The 20,189-nt window shown below is 34.1% G+C and overlaps 1 protein-coding gene across 1 annotated transcript; it reads right to left on the bottom strand.

Annotated features, from left to right (window-relative positions):
* Positions 1–275: 275 nt before the first annotated feature.
* On the bottom strand, positions 276–20,043 carry LOC132738013 (uncharacterized). The gene is made up of 10 exons (XM_060725462.1): positions 19,906–20,043; positions 17,808–17,945; positions 17,449–17,553; positions 16,816–16,886; positions 13,662–13,734; positions 13,108–13,206; positions 11,397–11,633; positions 10,567–10,687; positions 10,197–10,263; positions 276–5,751 (listed from the first exon to the last, which is right to left on the bottom strand). Exons 1-10 carry the CDS (start codon positions 20,038–20,040, stop codon positions 3,009–3,011), a joined length of 3,789 nt encoding a protein of 1,262 aa, XP_060581445.1. The 5' UTR covers positions 20,041–20,043; the 3' UTR covers positions 276–3,008.
* Between the last annotated feature and the right edge of the window lie 146 nt (positions 20,044–20,189).

Raw genomic sequence — 20,189 nt, 5'->3', positions numbered from 1 at the left:
ATGAAGGGTGAAAAGAAAATCTCAACAAAACATAAAGAATTATTTTCCCTTAAGAATAAGCTATTGAATAATATTGTCAATACACATATGTGATGTAACAACTTAAGAAATTGTGAAAAACATATATGGATTGTTCATGTACGAGGGTTGTTTAAAAAGTAATAGGACTGGGAGTCTTCCGTACTCAAATTTCATTCAATTTAGAATATTTTCATATGTACAGCAACCGTAAAATGTTTTCTACATATCAAACATAAGTTTTTTAATATAACGCCCTTTTCCTTTGCTATTGAATAACCATGGTAACACGCACCCGACGCAGCACATAAATATAGTTATTGGAGCTAAGTTCTACTTCTAATTTATTCATAAATAACTATTTGTTTTCCCCTGTATTCAATCAATACGTTGAAATATAATAATGTGACATTATGTCCAAATTTGACGTCATTCGGACATGAAATGGCTTATTTATTAAGTTTTGAACAGCAGCGGTCATAGCGTTAGATGTAGCAATATGACATTTGTTAACAAACTGAAAATGTGTGCGATCATTAAATTTTGCCAACAGATTGACTATAATCATTCAGATACACACAAAATGATTAAATAAACAAAGGAAAATAATCTCGCCATCAGGACACTTGTTTTCAGCTGGCACAAGCAATTCAAAAACTGCAAATACAAGATCACTAACGAGAAAGGGCGAGGATGAAAGTTGAAAATTGACGGGACGTTAGAGACGTCAATCGCAAAAGCGCTACAAAAGAATCCACGGTAAACGGTACGCGAACTGTTTATCGTTGTTTGTATCTGCTTCGGGACTACTTATTCAGTTTTAACCAAAGGATTGTAAATAAGACATTTGTTATCAACACTATTTTATTGTATTTAACTAGATATACGTGTAATCAATAAATTAATGTAATAGTTAACGGTTATAATTAGTAGTGTTTCCCGAAAACTTGTTTTAATAAACGATATTGACTGTGCTAAGTAGAACAAGATACTTTTCAAGTGAGAAATATCTTTATTGTTCTGTATATAATGATATTGTTCTAAAAACATACAATGACATGAGTTAATTGATAAGATAAATTGCTTTTGCTTTAACATTTTCAGTCCTATTGAGTTCCATGGTTACTCAAAAAGACGAGAAAAACCGGAGAATGGCCGGCTATTGGGCATTTATTTTATTTTGTTTTTTTGAATCAGTGGATCGAGAATGTGATCGCTTTTTTCTTGCTTCATCTCCACATATGAGTCAAAGTAAAAGTTACTTGACTCATACACCTAGAGACTACTTTCAGAAAAAATGACGCTTATTACAATTTCGATTTACTTTACGACGCCATGAACGTCAATTATTGTATTGTTAACGTGCGCCGCGTTTCGTACCCCTTGTCATTTGAAATTTCACAGAAATTACATTTGTTTACATTTTGTTTTGATTTTTTCACTGTTTATAGAGAACATGTTCCGACATTTGTCTCATGTAAAATTTTGTACGTAAATTTAAAAATTTGAACAGTAGAGCTGCAGTCCTATTACTTTTTTAACAACCCTCGTACGTAGTTGTTGTCATTTTTTTCAGTGCAAAATGAATATGTTTTCATCATAAAACTTAACAGTATATAATGAAACGTAAAAATCTATTTTAAGCAAAGAAATGGTAGTATGCCATCATACAAGGTTAAAAAGTTATACATTCATTTTAACCTTAAAACTGCTGGAACCACAAGCCATAAGCCATTATAACCAGTGTAGAGCCAGACCAGTCTGCTATGGGTGTCAAGTTTTAACAGATACGGTCGGTTTTTAGCTAAAAACTGGTTAGAAAATTCAATAACCGAAATTAGTATTGACAAAGAGACAAAAAAGTTTTAAATTTATTCTAAATATCACCTTGAATTTTTATAACAAGATAAAACAATTTGTTTGTATTAAGTTGTACCCAACAATGTATTTTTTCCGATCTGATTGAGTACGGTACACCATACGGTCATGACGGAAAAAAGTTACTCCATATTTGGGTACTACAAAATTCATGGATATTAGGTCACCACTTAAATGGTTAGCACTTTTTCTTACCGTGACACCCGTACTGTCTGCACAATCCATGCAATCTGACCAGGCTCTATATTGGTGATAGTTCAACTTTTGTATTTTGATACTGAAATCCCTAAACTTTCAAATGGACTGTTCCAAATTTGAAGCAGGGCAAATCTAGTTAATAAATGTAGCAGGTAAAATCATTACATGATACATCAAAACAAAAAAACAAAACAAAAGCTTTGATCACAAGCAAAATAATACATAGTATTATTTAATTAAAGTATCAAACATTATGTAGTAAATGTTTTTTTCAATATAAAATGAATCTCATGAAATTCAACCATTTTCTTTCATAAAAAAAGAAAACAAATCACTGGCAGATATGAGTTGAGGTCAAATGAAATTATAAATAAGGGTGAGATAAAATATGTTATTGTACGTTCAAGCCATTTTCCACACATAAGCCTGACAGAGAATAATAATTACAACAGCAAGATCCTGTATTGAAGCCCAAAGTCAGTTCTATCTAAAGTCCAATATCCCCATTCCCCAAAAAGTGTAATTACGTAGGTAGGAATTTCTGTTATTTGTATATTGTTAAGAAAAGATTTTGAAGAAGTGGAACAGGCAAATGAAAAGTTCATGATATGGCCTTTAAGAATACATGTAAGGTTACGTTAGGAGACCCCAAAAAATGAACTTTTTCTGCTAAATTGTTTAAAGGCCAAAACATATTGAGGTATATTTCCAGACTCTTCTCAGAGAAAAGGTTGGTCCTATAACGTTACTTTACAATGAAAGGTATGATATCTAGGCCTTTTATTAGTGCTTTTATTGCTATGTAATTCAAAGATTATTTTTGTTTTGAGGAATATTTAGGGTGTATCCAATATATATGAACCTATCTTCTTGCCCGAACTTACAAAATAAATCAGAAATTAGATAAAATGACATCAATATCTCCTTCGCTTTTTTATATTTAGACCTTTTCCAAACCAGCCTGGTACAGAATAACACCTTGCAAGCTTTCTTTTTTTGCTAGCTTTTTCACTATCCTCCTGTTCTTCTTTATTCTTTGTAGCTATATCATCAACATCATTACTATCCTCAGCATCGGCTTCAATGTCAGCTTCAGAATCTACTGAAGCCTCCTTACCTCCGTCATTCAGTTCACTATGAGACCGACATCGAATATGTCTTAAGGTCCGTGGTTCAGAGCTATCAACCTTTTGTTTCTGGTCATAAATTTCTGACTGAGAATGTGATCTGATATGTTTAACTGCACTAGTAGGCTTAAGTCTATTTTCTACACCCTTTTCAGACTGTTCTGTTTCTCTGTTAACAATTTCCACCTTTATATCATCATTCAAATCAAATGTGACTCTTTCTGGAATCTTGCTGGACGAATTAAAACACACACTGCTGCTGGTAATGGTATTGTCACTTTCAATATCAGCTTTCGTTTCAAGCAGCTTATTACCAACATCATTCTCTGATACACTAACACTTGCATATGGAATTATTGGGGACATTAAATTAGAATTGCATGAAGACATAGTAGCAGTTGCATTTGAGGTAGTTACTGAGCTAGAAACAGTGTGTCCTAAATGATTTTCATGTTTGGCATGTTCATTGAACATAATATTAGTTTTCGCATTCAGATCCACGTCATTTTTAGAATTGAGGTAGTTGTGATCTGTATGTTCAATTTTGCCATAGTCTTCAGATTTTGGCTCCTGAACATTGGGAATTTCTAAATCTAAAACATAATTATAAATAGGATAGTCTTGTTCAACTGGATTTTCCAAAGTTTCTGAATCATGACTAACAAGATTTGAGATACTGGGAACAACAGCATTTTCCAGGAATGTAGATTCTACCCTGTTTTGAGGTTTGGCAAGAACATGACCACCGGGACAGCATTCGTGATCACATTGAAGTTCATGACATTTAGAACACCACTTCTTACGCATTCCGTAATTGTCTAAAAATTTACACGAGTCACAGGTTTTTGGTTTGTCAAGTTCAGCATTATCCATGTTAACATTATTTGTTTTAGGGGTAGAGTCATTATCAATTTGAAGAATAGATGCAATACTATGGTCCTTCCTTGGACTTTTTGATGTTGGAGACAGCACTACATTTTCATGTTTCACTTCAATTTTAAGGGGGTCTCCTTGTTGAAAGAGAGAATTACCAGCAGTAGAAATTGCAATAGAATTTTTCATCACAGATGTCATTTGTTTTTTCCTCAGCTCAGCTTTTAATGTTTTCAATTTTTTGGCAGTTTCTGAATGAGAACCTTGAACCATGTCTAGAACATTTTGAACTTTCTGCACCTCTACTACGTAGTTCTGTCTTAAGCACTGGAGCTTCAAATTCTGCTGAGCTAACAGAGACTGCTGTTGGAAGAGGAACAGATTTAAGATTTCCTCTTTTTTCACCTTATTTTCTTGAGCAATCTGTCGTAACTGTTCTTGAATAATAAAATGTTGGTGAAGTCGAAGTTGCTCATTTTGATGCTGGAGAGTGACTTGTTCTTCAAGTTTATGTTGCTCAGCTAACATTGCTGATAGCCTAGTCTTCAACTTCTTCTGTTCTGACAGATTTTGTTGAAGATCTTTCTCTAGTGCAACAACTTGCGGATTTTTAGAAATTTCTTCATCTAGTGAATGTTCAGAATTTCTCATGTTACTGCCCAGTAAACTTCTTGGATGTGAACCTCTAACTTTAAAATTTGCAGAATACTGATGGAATTTCAAAACGTCCCAGGGTTTCATTTGATCACTTTCATCAATTTTTACATTTGAAGCACTAGACGGACTATTTTCCAGTTTCAAACAATTATGTTCATTTGTTTCTTGTTTAATTTTTTGATGTTGAATACTTTCATGTTTACCATCTGTATTAACCTGATTTACATCAATGTTTTCTTGTTTACTACCCTGGACAACCTGTTTAATGTTTGACTGTTTTCCACCCTGGATAACCTGTCTTAACTGCTGGTGCCGCGGTTTCTTCAAATGTTGCTGCTCTTGCTCTTTCAAAATCCTCTGTTTCGTTTTCAGTTCTTCCAACTGTGACTGTAGCGTCTGTAAATACTTCAGCTTCTGCTCGTGGGAAACAGGTCCTGGATCAAATGGGCCACCTCTTAGAGGATCGTACTGAACTTGTGGCTGTTGCTCCACTGTTCCATCTATCTTTACACATCCCCTATCTACCAAACCATTAAACCCAATAGGTTTATTAATCAAATTTTCACCTGGCATGAAAGAACATGTTCCATACATCTCATAAATTTTGGCATTGACTAGTCTCTCTTGCATCGCAATTTTTGCCTCATTGCATATTCGCTCTGACTTAGAAAAACACATTTCCTTTGAATCTAAAACCCCTCCCTTCACATCTGGACAGTGATCGAGTTTAAAATGCGAATTTTTAAAGTTAAAGTTTCTGACTGACGTGTGTTTATTAGTTTCCGACACAGTCAGATCTTCGTTTATATCACAGCTGTCAGTGGATGATGATGCCAGGGATGACTGGCTGTCCGATGAATCACTCGGTGTTGGAGTACGGGAGATTCCCTGAGATCGAAGTCTAGGGGTGATGTCTGGCATCTCGAGAACTTTCTTGTTTGTTGTTTCTGCCTCGCTCTCATCCAAACATGTAGCAAGCGAAAATATCGGATCTTCCCTCCTTTATGATAGGAAAAAAAGAAAGTTTAAAACATAATTGGATTTACTAAAGTGAACATCATGTAACATTGCAAAAGATTAAATTCACAGAAACATTTTGAATCATTTATATAAGACACATAAAAAGATGACTGTTGCTTACAGTTTTATCTTGTTGTGTTAAATCTATGCAAATCTATCAAGATGTACATATTGTAACTGTCCAGATTGAACTATTATGCACAATATTCTATATTTGAATATTTGAACTTATTCAACTACAAAAAATGTTAGAAAATGGGCATGGTAAAAGTTACACAACAAATTGACTAGAATTACAGACCATCGTTCACAACTTTTAGAATGTTATTCTTACAAAGATACCTGATGACACATCACGTGCCATGAAAATTTTTATTAGAAATATGGTTACCTTTATACAGAATTCATTTCAGTTTTATTGTGTAGAAGCTATAAGCTTATACATACAACAGTTTGCTCCTGACAAGAAGTCACAATCTTTAGATAACTGGTCTAATGTGTTAACCATTAGGCCATGCTGCCATTTCTTTTCTTTGTCTTTTTTTGCATATATATTCAAACCCATAAATTAGTTTAACAAACAAATCTAGTCTAAACCCACATACATGAATTTAGTTTATGTTAAATCCCACTGCAAGTTCTGTTAAGATCACAGTCATGATAACTTTAGTAGTTTATGCAGTTCTCTTGCATCTGCACCAAATAATTCAATCCTGATAGGGCAGAATCAAAAACTTTTATTATTATCATTAAAAAAACAACTTATTGTCAATCTAGGTTATCATAAATTTATTTATATCATGAATAACTAGAGTTACCAACTGTTGTATATTGTAAACATATGTTTCATCTTAATAATATCTTATACTGTGATGCGCATGTCCATTATCTTCCCGCCACTTATATACTTGGGATATTCAGTTATCATTAAACGATAGAACTAGTAACACGTGTCTGTGTTATATATATACAAGTGCACGCTCTGTGTACATATTAATAAATATACCCATAATACAACATGGTGTCAGAAGTTAACGGATTATAATTTTTACAGTAAAACGCTTTATAATTGTATGTTTTTTTAACGGAGTTATAAGAAATATGGAAAATAATCACCAACAAAATCCGCGTATGGACTGGGATTCGAAGGACTTAAACAGTGCGTTTAAGAGATTCAAAGAACATTCAGAATTCATGTTTAAAGGGCCGTTGGCAAGTAAAACGGAAGAAATTCAATGTAACTATTTGATGTTATGGGTCGGTGAAAAGGGCCGACAAATATACTCAACATGGGACTTATCAAACGATCAGAGAAAGAAACTTAAATCATATTATGATAAATTCGAAGAATATTGCAAACCAAAAAGTAACATTATATACAACAGATATCTTTTTAAATCAAGAGCACAACAGGAAAACGAACCGTTTGAACAATTCGTTACAGAACTGAAAACGCTAATCAAAGATTGTGATTATCCTGTGGGCATGCAGCAAGATCTTATTCGCGACCATATTGTTTTTGGAGTAAGATCTAGCAAAGTCAGAGAAAAACTGATTGTGGAAGGCTCAGATCTAACACTTGAAAAATGCGTAGATGTTGCTCATACGTACGAATTGAGTCAGTCTCAGGCACAAGCAATCGCTAGCGGATCTACGACAACTCAACAGTCTGTTGATGCGATAAATCGACATTGGAGACGAGGCAACGGAAGAGATGCACACCAGAGAGACCGGAAGATGCCACCTCATCAACAACAACAACCACGACGACAACAACGATTTGAAGATTATAGAAAAAAATGTGACAGATGTGGAAATAAACATTTCAATTCTAGTGAATGTCCAGCACAGGGACAAACATGTTTCAAATGTGGACGATTAAATCATTTTTCAAAACAATGTAAATTTAAATCTGTGCAAGAGTTACATTATGAAGGTGACACTGTGGATTAGGTGTGTGAATCTGACGGCGAGAATAACCAAGAATTCTTTGTTCACACGGTAAATTCTTTTTCATCTTCTCCTGATCAAGTTTTTGTAAATGTTTTGATTGGCACACAAGATAAGTTTACCAATATTAATTGCAAAATTGATACAGGTTCACAAATAAATTGCCTCCCTAATCACATATTTAGGCAACTGAAAATAAAACACCCTTTGGAAGCCTCCAAAGCAAGGTTAACATCGTACACAGGTGACCGATTACCAGTGCTTGGAAAATTATGGTTACACTGTAAATACAATAACAAATCAGTGTGTTCAGAATTTTATGTAGTTGAGAGTTCTGCTACCCCGCTGTTAAGCCTCAAAACATCTATAGATTTAGATCTGTTAAAATTAACGTATTCGGTCAATAAGATTGAGTCTATTGACGCATCTGACCTTAGTAAGGACACTGTACTTAGAGAGTACAAAGAATTGTTTCATGGGATAGGGTTATTTCCTGGAACATGTTCATTGCATTTGAAGGAAAATGCTGTACCAGTTGTTTGTCCACCTAGAAAAGTACCTTTTGGACTCAGAGATAAGCTTAAAAAAGAGCTCGACTCAATGGAGTCAAAACAAATTATTTGTAAGGTTACAGAACCTACAAACTGGGTAAATTCACTAGTATGTGTTGAAAAACCTTCAACCGGTAAGCTTAGAATCTGTCTTGACCCCAAAGCATTGAATGAAAATATACAAAGGCCGTATTATCCATTACGTACTATTGACGACATTACGTCAAAATTGCATGGCGCTAAATACTTCAGTGTATTAGACGCGACCAAAGGTTACTGGTCAATTAAATTAGACGACCACTCATCGTCACTAACGACATTTAACACGGTATTTGGACGGTACAAATATTTAAGACTTCCTATGGGCATAAGAAGTTCTCAAGACATTTTCCAACGGAAAATTGACGAGACATTTGAAGGTTTACAGGGTGTGACGTCAATAATTGACGACTTATTAGTGTTTGGAAGCACACGCACAGAACATGACGGAAACCTTAAGAACGTACTCGACCGAGCAAAGGCAGCCGGTTTACGATTTAACCCTGACAAACTGAAAATAGGTCTAACGGAGGTTAAATATTTCGGTCACGTGATCAGTGCTGATGGACTGAAACCTGACCCTGAGAAAATTAGCGCAATTATCGAAATGAAAAATCCTGCAAATCGTGCTGAGCTTGAAACCCTGCTGGGTATGATTACATACTTGACAAAATTCTCACAAAATCTCTCGGAGATAACTAGCCCGATGCGAGAGTTATTACGCAATGACGTAGAGTTCAGATGGGATTCAGCCCAATCTGACGCTTTTGACAAGGTTAAACAAGTGATTACACAAGCACGCATGCAAGTTCAAATGGACTTAGTGAAGTATATGTTAAAATTGCAAAACGCATTCTTCAGAAAGCTAAGGATGATAATAAAGATCCTTATTTCCCCCTTTTAGAATATAGGAATACACCACTTAAATGTGGATGGTCACCCGCTCAACTTTTAATGGGCAGACGCCTCAAGTCGCTTCTCCCAACAACTAACAATCAGCTTCTGCCACAAACAGTAAATCATTGTGAAGCAAGAAAGAAAATGGAAGAATTACAATTTATTAGCAAGAATCATTACGATAAAAATGCGCACAAAATGAAACCTCTAAAAATCGGCGAATCTGTCAGAATTCGTAAAGATAAGTACTGGGAACCAGCCAAGGTTATAACCCAGCATAATGAACACTCATTTCACGTGCAGACCCCTGATGGTGCTGTTTATCGTAGAAATCGCCGTTTCCTAAACAAAGCTCCTGAATTATCTGACCTGTCAAAACAAACACAGCAACCATCTAAAGTCGATGAACACCAGGAATCTATTTTAAGTGAACAAACAATTCAAAATACCCCTACAGAGTCCCTATCTCTTGCAAATGTGCCAGGTAAATCGAAACCATTCACAATCACTAGGTCAGGTAGAGAGGTGAAACCGAATAAGCTTTACTGTGGAAAAGATTGGACAAAGTGATAACAATTGTTGAATTGTTGAAATAGCCATTAGTAAAACTGTAAATCAGTGACATTTAGAAAGGATTAAAAAATTTGCTTGTATATATTAATAATACATGTATATTTCAATGTCATAATTAAAAGATCATTAATTATATTTGATATACTTAAATAATTGTTTTTTACAGATTAATTTGAAATATACTAAATGTGCTTATATTTTTAAACAAGGGGAATGTTGTATATTGTAAACATATGTTTCATCTTAATAATATCTTATACTGTAATGCGCATGTCCATTATCTTCCCGCCACTTATATACTTGGGATATTCAGTTATCATTAAACGATAGAACTAGTAACACGTGTCTGTGTTATATATTACAAGTGCACGCTCTGTGTACATATTAATAAATATACCCATAATACAACACCAACCTTGAATACACAGGAATATCATATCCTAGAATCTTCAATACTCTCTCCAACACATCATCACATCTCCCTATAATAAATAACGAAATATTTCAAAATCTTAAAATCTTCTTGTTACTTGTTCGTATTTTGTCAATTTCTCATTAAGAGATCGACTACTAATTCAACATGATTTCTGAATAAGCAGTGAGGGTCATATGTATAAGATCAATTGTCACGGAGAAATTTCGCCTCATCCCAGGATTGAACCAGCCACTCCTGGATTAAAACTCTTATGCTCTATCTATTGAGCTAGGTAGGCACTCACTTTTTTTCCAAGTGGGAAGAGGGAATAAAGAAGTCAGTCATGTCAACAATGTAATATGAAACAAACCATTTATTTTTAGAGTGGCAGATTCATCTTTCGGTGTCCATTGAAGATTCACAATGGCAAGTTTTGGTCTTTTATGTTTCACTCTATCCATACACCATAAACATGCATACTTCTTCAGAATCTAAATTCAAAAGTAGTGAAAAAGATAAATAATTTTTTTATTACACACTTATAAATGAAACATTGAGAAATATTGATGACATAAAATGCATATTTTTCATTTCCCTTATTTTTCCTGTAAAAAAATTTAGTTTTACATGCACTTTTTACTGCATTAAAACATATTTTCAATGGGGACTTGCTGAAATACTTTTTTCTTAAGTCAGCTAATAAACAAAATTTAAGGAAAGTCTTTCAAGTTGTTATGTCAAAAAAGAGAAAATGTATAAATAATTATAATAAACACAAAATTTAAGTTTTTTTCTATAAATACAGGATTTATTTTCATCTTGTGGTATGGACTGCCACCCATGAAATATTTATTTGCATACCACTCGATGAAAATACAACCAGTAATCATAGAATAAACTTGAGTATTCTCTATGTATATAGTAATTAAAATACAAGGTTTGCCTTGTTTCCATGTCAAAAGACATTTAGGTCATTGAGACTAAACAACTTGCATCCCACAATTGAGATTCTGAATCTGGCTAAAGGTTTATTAACAAATTTACAATTCATAATTCTGCAAAAATGCGTTATTTAAAGGCCCATTATGCCTCAGAAACAAATTAATTTTAGATGTTTAATCACTCCAAACATGACAACAGAAGAAAGACATTACAAAATTGCAGTATATAAATTATCAATATCATTAAAACATTACACACCTTTAGACTAGAACCTAGACAAAGAATGAGATCACATTTGTTCGCAGCTCTTACAGCTTCCTTCCAACGATATGGAGATTTCATGCCTCCTTTCTCCCCGAAGTGCACTATTGTGTCCTTCAAATTCCCGCCACATTTCTGGCAGTGACGTCCCGTCACGTGACGTCTCACACCGGTGTTTTCAGTTACATCAAACAACCTTATATACTCCCTGTGAGGTCTGCAGTTGTGACAGATCTGTCAATAAATTAAACTATTATACTGATTTGTTTGGGTACGGTACGATGAATATTTGATAGATATATATTCTGCACTGTGATATAGGTTAAGTCTTTGGACTATTGGGGCATAGGCAGCAGCTTATAAGAATCTTACACCGGCTGTCGGTACAGACTGGAATATCTAGCTTGAGAGTAACTGTTTATGAAGTAAAGAGGCTCTCCCTAGTTTCCACTTAACTGTTACCCAAGAGCTAGATATTCCTGTCTGTGATGCAAGCTGGTGTTTGATTCTTTTTTGTGCATATTACAAACTAATGATACTTACGAAAACTTTTCATTTAGTACTTTTTGCTTATAGAAGCGTATGAATCTACAACTTCATTCATAACAGTACATTGATGTCTTCCTAGTAACACAATTCATTCATAAAAGGTGCGTGGGAAAGACATCAATTAAAGCATGCGTTTTGTCTTACATGGGGGGTGTAAGACAGGTTTTTCTAACACTGTTGTAAACAGCAGATATTCCTGTCTGATATGCAAGAATGAAGTTACCACTACTGTCACTACACAGGCACAATCAAAAAGCCTGCAACATTTTCATTTTTGCTGTTCATGTTTTGTCAAAGGCATCCCTTTCCTCTATTTTGCATTTTTATGCAAGATGCATATGCTTTGATACTGTATAAACTGTTACATTAATCATATTTGTCTGCATGAGTGATAAGCATTAGAGATAACTAAAATTTTTTCTGTTCATGACAATTGTTCATTTTTGTTGAATTTAAAGTCACACCCACAATGTAAAGGTCATACAGCCACTTCCAGCAAAGACCTCAGGCACAAGGAAGCACCTGAATAGTGGATTGCTTCCTCACATGAAAGAAACCTAAGTCTTTGATGGGATTTGCACCCACAGCAGTGAGGGGCAAGTGATTTCAAGTTGGCAACCTAGACACTTACAACATAATTAGACAAAATATGTTTTATTTTTCAATCGATTTTTTTATATTGCAGTGGTTAATAGATAAAGCAAATGCCACAACATGTCATCGTTGTGTAGAAAAAAAAAGATAAATATGGAAATATTCTGGAAGATTATTCATGTACATATTTCTATTCCTATTTCAATCAAGGTTTGAAGTTTTTATTAGCTGAAACTAACTAGTACTGATGTCATTTAATGAAACAGGGTCATGACCCTTGTAGGGCTCTAACCCAGTTATCAGCAGGACAGCATTCTTGACTTTCTCAGTGCTTTATAGTAAAATAAGGACCTGAATATTGAAGTATAAAACTGCATAATATTAGGATTTTGACACTGACATATTATACCATGGAAAACCTGTAAGTTTTTAACATTGACACCAATGCACAGGTGTGCAGGAGGGCCAACTACTCTTTGAACTTGAGTTATAAATATATCTATTTTTCACAGCACATCTGAGACTGGTATAGATTAAAGAAATACCAAAACCAATGCATGAATACCTCAATAAACATGTTTCCATGCACTTCAGACAACACCTGTCTTGGTAAACCACTTCTTAAATGTAATCCATCACAGTTCTGGGACACCACATGTTTTATCTGAAAGTAATATATGTCAATCTTCCAAGTTAAGTTTACAATTTATATGAACAGGTTTTTTTTAAACATTTAAATAGGTTTGGAATCTGATAGTATAATCTTTAATTTCTATGACAGAAAAAAATTATTAACATATCATATAGAAGAATTTTATTTCTCAAAAAGTTCTAATTGTGAACATATCTGTGTCATTAAAAAGTGACATGGCCTTGCTTATGTTAATATGTAAAAGAAATTGTGTAAGAATAGTAACATGGCCTTTCTTATGCTGTTGTGTAATAACAATAGACTTGTGTACATAAATCTTACATAATTTCTTTTTGTATGTCTTATATGCCATATTTTTGCCTCTGCAACTGTGTAATAGATTTGTGTAAAGAATACCTAGATATGTCTTATATGCCTCTTTTTTGCCTATGCAAATGTGTAATAGTAATTGTGTAAAGAAAACTTACATGGCCTTGTTTATGTAACTGTGTAATACACATGTGTGTAAGAGTTGGTTCTGCATCACTTAAATCCTGAGGTCTGTAACACAAAAAATTAAATCATTAATTAGTGCTGCAATTCTACAGCTCAATTTGTATTTAAAGAAAACTTGTAAATTAAGAACACTTCAAAAAATCCATTCTTAATTCTTCTAGAGCTGTCATTGGTAGAGACAATATCAATGTATCGTTGATATTTTTTTGCCGATCAATAATCGATACACATTAAAAACAAGAGGGCCATGATGGCCCTGAGGTCGCTCACCTGTATATAGGCCCCACCCCCCACAACGTTGCAGGGCCAATTTTAACCCAAGGGCTTTTATTTGCACAAACTTGGTAGACACCCATAAGAAGATGTTTCATGCTAAACATCTAAAGCTCTAGCTCATTGGGCTTTTTAAAGGAAGATTTTTTTTAAGTGTTTACTATACACATATAGTTAAAAACAATGACACCCCTGGGGCAGGGCCAATTTTGACCCCAGGGCTTTTATTTGAACAAACTTGGTAGACACCCATTAGAACATGTTTCATGCTAAATATCTTAGCTCTAGCTCTTTGGGTACTTTAAAAGAAGACTTTTTAAGTTTTTACTATATGCATATAGGGAAAATCAATGACCCCCCGGGGCGGGGCCAATTTTGACCCCAGGGCTTTTATTTGAACAAACTTGGTAGACACCCATTAGAACATGTTTCATGCTAAATATCTTAGCTCTAGCTCTTTGGGTTTTTTAAAAGAAGACTTTTTAAGTTTTTACTATATGCATTTAGGGAAAATCAATGACCCCCTGGGGCGGGGCCAATTTTGACCCCAGGGCTTTTATTTGAACAAACTTGGTAGACACTTATTAGAACATGTTTCATGCTAAATATCTTTGCTCTAACTCTTTGGGTTCTTTAAAAGAAGACTTTTTAAGTTTTTACTATATGCATATAGGGAAAATCAATGACCCCCTGGGGCGGGGCCAATTTTGACCCCAGGGCTTTTATTTGAACAAACTTGGTAGACACCTATTAGAACATGTTTGATGCTCAATATCTTAGCAATAGCTCTTTGAGTTCTTTAAAAGAAGATTTTTTAAGTTTTTACTATATGCATATAGGGAAAATCAATGACCCCCCCGGGGCGGGGCCATTTTTCACCTCAGGGCTTTTATTTGAACAAACTTGGTAGACACTCATTAGAACATGTTTCATGCTAAATATCTTAGCTCTCGCCCTTTGGGTTCTTTTAAAGAAGATTTTTTTAGTTTTTACTATATGCATATAGGAAAAATCAATGACCCCTGGGGCGGGGCCAATTTTAACCCCAGGGCTTTTATTTGAACAAACTTGGTAGACACTCACTCACTAGAAGATGTTTCATGCGAAATATCTAAGCTCTAGCTCTTAGGGTTTTTTAAAAGAAGATAATTAAAGTTTTTTTCTTTCGGTTGCCATGGCAACCAGAGTTCTGCATGGAATTAAATTCTTTGAACAATTTTTAAAGGTGACCACCAAAGGAACATTCCTGTGAAGTTTGGATGAAATTGGCTTAGTGGTTTATGAGGAGATGTCATTTAAAGTAAAAGTTTACGGACGGACGACGGACGGACGCCGGACGAAAAGCGATCACAAAAGCTCACCCTGTCACTTTGTGACAGGTGAGCTAAAAAAACGATACTTTTGACTAATTAATTAAATGTCTAGAAATTATAAAAATTCACCCAAAACATATACAGAAGCAGTTATTTATGTCTAATGTTATGCTTTTGTTATAAAAAGGAAATATTTTATAGCAATGGTGACAAAAAATATTGTCTGGAAAAAAAATATGTAGTGGACAACACACTGTACAGAACATGTTTTTAATTGAAATCATTTTAACAGGTATGAAAGTGAATGACAGGCAAGTAATTATAGTTATAATTAATATATCGGTGTATAGTTGATTTTAGTCAACTGATATTGATATATCGTTGATATGCTTTGCACTGAATCAATGACAGCTCTAAATTCTTCAAATAATAATAGTACAAATTCAATGTTAAGAAGTGAATTCATACAACAAATACTACATAAACAAGAGCCCGGTTTGAGCCGGGTGATGCTCCCCAAATAGGTTTTGGACACAGGAAAGTACACCTCTTGTAGTTTAAGAGTTATGTCCCTGGAAAAAGTTCCAAGTGCAATAATTCCAAAATTAGGCAAGGCAGAGTTACTGTTCTTTGATAAAAATGAGGCTTAACAGAGTTATGGTTCTTTTGCACTGCACCTCTACTCAATGAGATCTATCTACCTACAATGTTTCATCTTGATATCTCTTATAGTTTTAGAGTTATCTTCCGGACAAAGTTCAAAGTGTTAAAATTAACAAAGGGCAATAACTCCAAAATTAGGACAAAAAGAGTTATTGTTCTTATGCACTGCACATCTACCCATTGAGATCTATTCACCTACAAAGTTTCATGTTGATATCTCTAATAATTTTAGAGTTACGTCCCGGACAAGATTTTTCTATAAGGGGAGATAATTCAAAAACCGGGCAAAATAAAGTTATGGTTCTTTGACACTGCACCCCCACTCAATGCCCTCTATCACTGTATGAAGTTTCAACAAATTATCTCCAAGGGTTTTCAAGTTATGCTCCGGACAAGAGAACGGACGGACAGACGGACAAGGCGCCGACTATATGCTCTCCCAAATTTTTCGGGGAGTATAAAAAATCTCCGAAGACTAGTTTTATAATAAGGTTGGTTCTACACTGTTAAAATGTAAATCTTCTTCTTAATGGGGCCAATTGTTAAAGTCTAAGTCAAATGTCAAGGCTAAATAGCAGTCTGTCAGTCAAATATCAAAAAGTCTATTAGTCACACATCAAAGACCAGTCATAACAGTCTTGACTAAAATATTCATAATTTGACTGTTCGTTTTTTTTTTCTCTACCCCATTCAACTTAGTTTACAACTCAAAGTAATTCATGATTGGGCATACCTGAACCCTTTCTAAAAAAGGGCGAGAGAAAAACACTGCAGTTTAAGGTATATGATCCAAACCTACCTTTTAATTTAAAGTTAACCTAGTTTAATTAGAGTATGGTAAATCATCAAAGCATAGAGCTGGATAGTAAAGACTTACTTGAGTTGTTCCCCTTTTTGTAGAAGTGTCCATACTCCTTGTGGTCCTCTATAATCAGGTATTGAGGCTGCCTGAAATATAAAACAAGAAACCCCATCCTGTAGTAATAACTGTAAATTGATGAAGCAGCATCACATAATACATCTACGTGTAGTTGTTCTAATCCAAAAATAGAATAGTTTATGTTTACTTCAGCTTATTTGTACAAATTTTACCACCTTGGTAGACTATCATAGAAGAATCATTACTATGAAAACTGGAATCATTTTAGAATTAAAATTGCAGTTTAATAATGTTTTGCTCTGGTGTACCCAAATACAGGAAAAGTATTAAGCAATTTTGAACTGTCAGAAAATTCACAATTTTAAAAACAATGAATCCCTAAGCAAAATCAATAGATAGGTCTCAGAATAATGATATAAATTGTGTTCATTTTTCTTGAAAATGGTGAAAACAGAAGAGTTTCAACTCTACAAATTGATGCACATGTATAATTTTATATAAAGACGATTTAAAAGAAAACAATTACTACTTTATAAACATAGCCAATGTAAATCAAGTTTAGAGCATATACATGTCTTGAAACAACTTCCCATCAAGTCTCCAACATAATGAACAGAGTTCAACACTTACTGTACTAATGCCAGCCCCAGTATATATCACAGTTTTCTTGGATTGCTGAATAATTTTGGCCAACTTTTCACATTTGATCTGCAACAAATCTTCTCCATCCTCAGTCTGAAATATTATAAAAATCTGTAGAACTTTATATCATACTTACAAAGACAATTACCGAGGTAAGCTGTTTTGCTGTGCTCTAAATATGGACAACACTTGAAAGAGTAAAAGTGAACATTTTTACTGCAAATTTTTATAGTTATAATTAGCGCCTCCCTTTTGAAAAATGCAAGCCCCCAGGGGCTTTAAATGGAAACAATACTGTATGCTATTTCGAAAATAATTTTTTGTAAATTTCAAAGAAGTAATCGTACCTCTAACACTCTCTGTTGATTGAGTTCTCTTTTCTCTTTGTTTTTGGAGATTCTTTTGACAATATCTTGATGTTTGGCAAGAGTGGCTTTCTCATCTTCAGTGTGCTCATGGGCAGACTTCTTTAATATTTTTGAAACCTGAATAATTATAAATAAAATGTTTAAAGCTTTATGTTGTTCGTCAAAAGCTATGTTAAGCTGTTACATATACTTAAGGTATTGACTAAAATATTGAAATATCTTTAAGCAATATGCTAGCCTTTGTGCTTTGTTTTGTTGTTATTTTTTTTGGGGGGGGGGGGGGGGGGAAGGGTAGAGTAGGTAATTATATGATCCAATCTGCTGACCTGACATATTAAACCTATCAAAATGTTGTACACATAATAGTAGCATTTTCCTGAAAGGATTTATCCTAATTACATGTATCCTTATCAAAACAAGTAATAAGAAAGTGCCACAAATAATAATATTCAAGTTGTCAAGCATATTATTGTTTCTCTTATTTTTCAACTGATATACCATATAATTCTCAGAATCAAAAAGTTCCCAAAGAAATTTAAATATTAATTATAAAATACAAAAAAAATATGTCAGTCAAGGGAAATCATAAGGTTAAACAGAATTTATCATAGTATGATTGTGAAGGAAGCTAAAAGCTTACAGACACTTTTGAATCTGTTCCTCACTGGGTTAGTTACCCGCACTCCAGAGCATGCCCAATGATTGGCTCATTTTGTCTGGGGTTAACATACTGTCAGGCCACAACAAATACACTCATCCGCTCGCATGTGAAAGTTCTTGACTGCGGCAAGAAAAAACTATCAAACTCGCCTGACAGAGCAAGTTACAATTCTGTTAATCCAAATGATGTTTCTCTAAACATTTATATTAAATGAAGTTTTTTTGGTAAAGAAATCAAACTGAAGACACCATTTCAATCGTAATACTGTGCAAGAGAACCGGAAATTTACCTTATAGGTGTAAAACTTGACCAAATGCATATGATGAATTGATTCCGAAATGACAGCAGCATTCGACAATGTTTTATATATACGCATCCGGTAATGTTTTATACTTAGCTGTGAGGTCAATATTTTAGCTGACTGCTCTTTCTAAAACATGGCCAGCAATCTTTAGATCTATAACCTATCATATTATTTACCGTACCATACCGCCACAATTGCAAATCATTATCAGAGTAAGCAAAAGATGAGATGGGACAAATCCAGGAAGACACTCTGATAAACACTTTCCGAACTAGCTGACAAGGGGCTATTCTTATCAACTTAGATTTTCAAGTAAAGAAAACCGGTTGCATATCTCACTGTATAAATCATATGTAAAATGGTCTAATATATGGTAGGTTAGTTTAAATACTTTGGTGTCAAAAGATGTGTTGAAGTATATACTGTGATGAAGCTAAGATCCAAAGCTTTCCATTGGTCATTTGGTGTAATCAATTTTAAAATTGGACATTAAATCACAACCGGTTTAAAAACGGTTTAATTTGTATTGTTTTACTTAGCATAAGAGATCAATTTAAATCAAAGACAATGGAAACAACTCGTATGTTTTCACTCGTTATACCTTGGTTATTTATGTAGTTCATAGCGAAAGTGTTTTAATTTCTATGGGTGTATTCTATTTATAAGAAAATAGTGCATTTAAAAAAACTTGAAAAGTTTTTAGGGAATAACAGGAGAATGAAGTTTGTAACAGGTGGTGGTATTGACAGTCTTCACTCCGAATCACTGCAGTAGGCCACAATGAGTATACCATATCACAATTCAGCAGGCTGTCAACTGGTCAAGCTGCTTACCAGTACAAGTTGTCTTCACCGAAAAATCTTCACAATCCAAACCACTATCAGCAATTAATTAAGCCTGTTACACTAACAGTGGCAAACAAATGATAACTTCATAAACAATAATTATGTGTTAAAATATTTTCGACATATGTCATGTCCTAGTAATTTTTGTAACTTTTATAAGTGTTGGTAAAATTATGGTAAGTCATCCGAAAATTATTTCATTTTGACCTAGAAATGAATTTTAATTTGTGAATTTACAGTCGATTTATTTAGTAATCATTAAAATACCTTTTTGCAATTAATACGAGACTCCTGTTTTGATAAAAATTCAGACAAATAAAGAAGTTTTTTGGCCCGTCTGGCAGAAACTGGTGATTTGTTTTGGTCATGTTTGGGCTCATCCTGTTCTTCTTTGTCGGACATTTTTAAGGGTTTGCCTAAAATACGAAAGTGAGATTTGTTGACGAAAGTGAGCGAAAGTGAGCGAAAGTGACTTTTGAAATATTAATTATAACGTTTTAACAGACTTTTACAATAAAATTGCAGTTTGTAGACGTATATTACTAGAAATT

The sequence above is a fragment of the Ruditapes philippinarum genome, unplaced genomic scaffold (assembly GCF_026571515.1).
Source record: "Ruditapes philippinarum isolate M1 unplaced genomic scaffold, ASM2657151v2 ctg324_1_1_1_1, whole genome shotgun sequence".
In the NCBI taxonomy this organism is placed as follows: Eukaryota; Metazoa; Mollusca; class Bivalvia; order Venerida; family Veneridae; genus Ruditapes; species Ruditapes philippinarum.
The sequence above is the reverse complement of the archived record's forward strand: the minus strand, read 5'-3'. Positions and strand labels throughout refer to the sequence as shown.

Coding starts and splice junctions, on each gene's coding strand:
- LOC132738013 (XM_060725462.1), bottom strand. CDS start 20,040: ATGTCCGACAAAGAAGAACAGGATGAGCCCAAACATGACCAAAACAAA. Junction 17,554..17,807: donor ATCAACAGAGAGTGTTAGAG/GTACGATTACTT, acceptor ATAATATTTCAG/ACTGAGGATGGAGAAGATTT. Junction 11,634..13,107: donor ATGGAAACATGTTTATTGAG/GTATTCATGCAT, acceptor ATTTATTGACAG/ATCTGTCACAACTGCAGACC.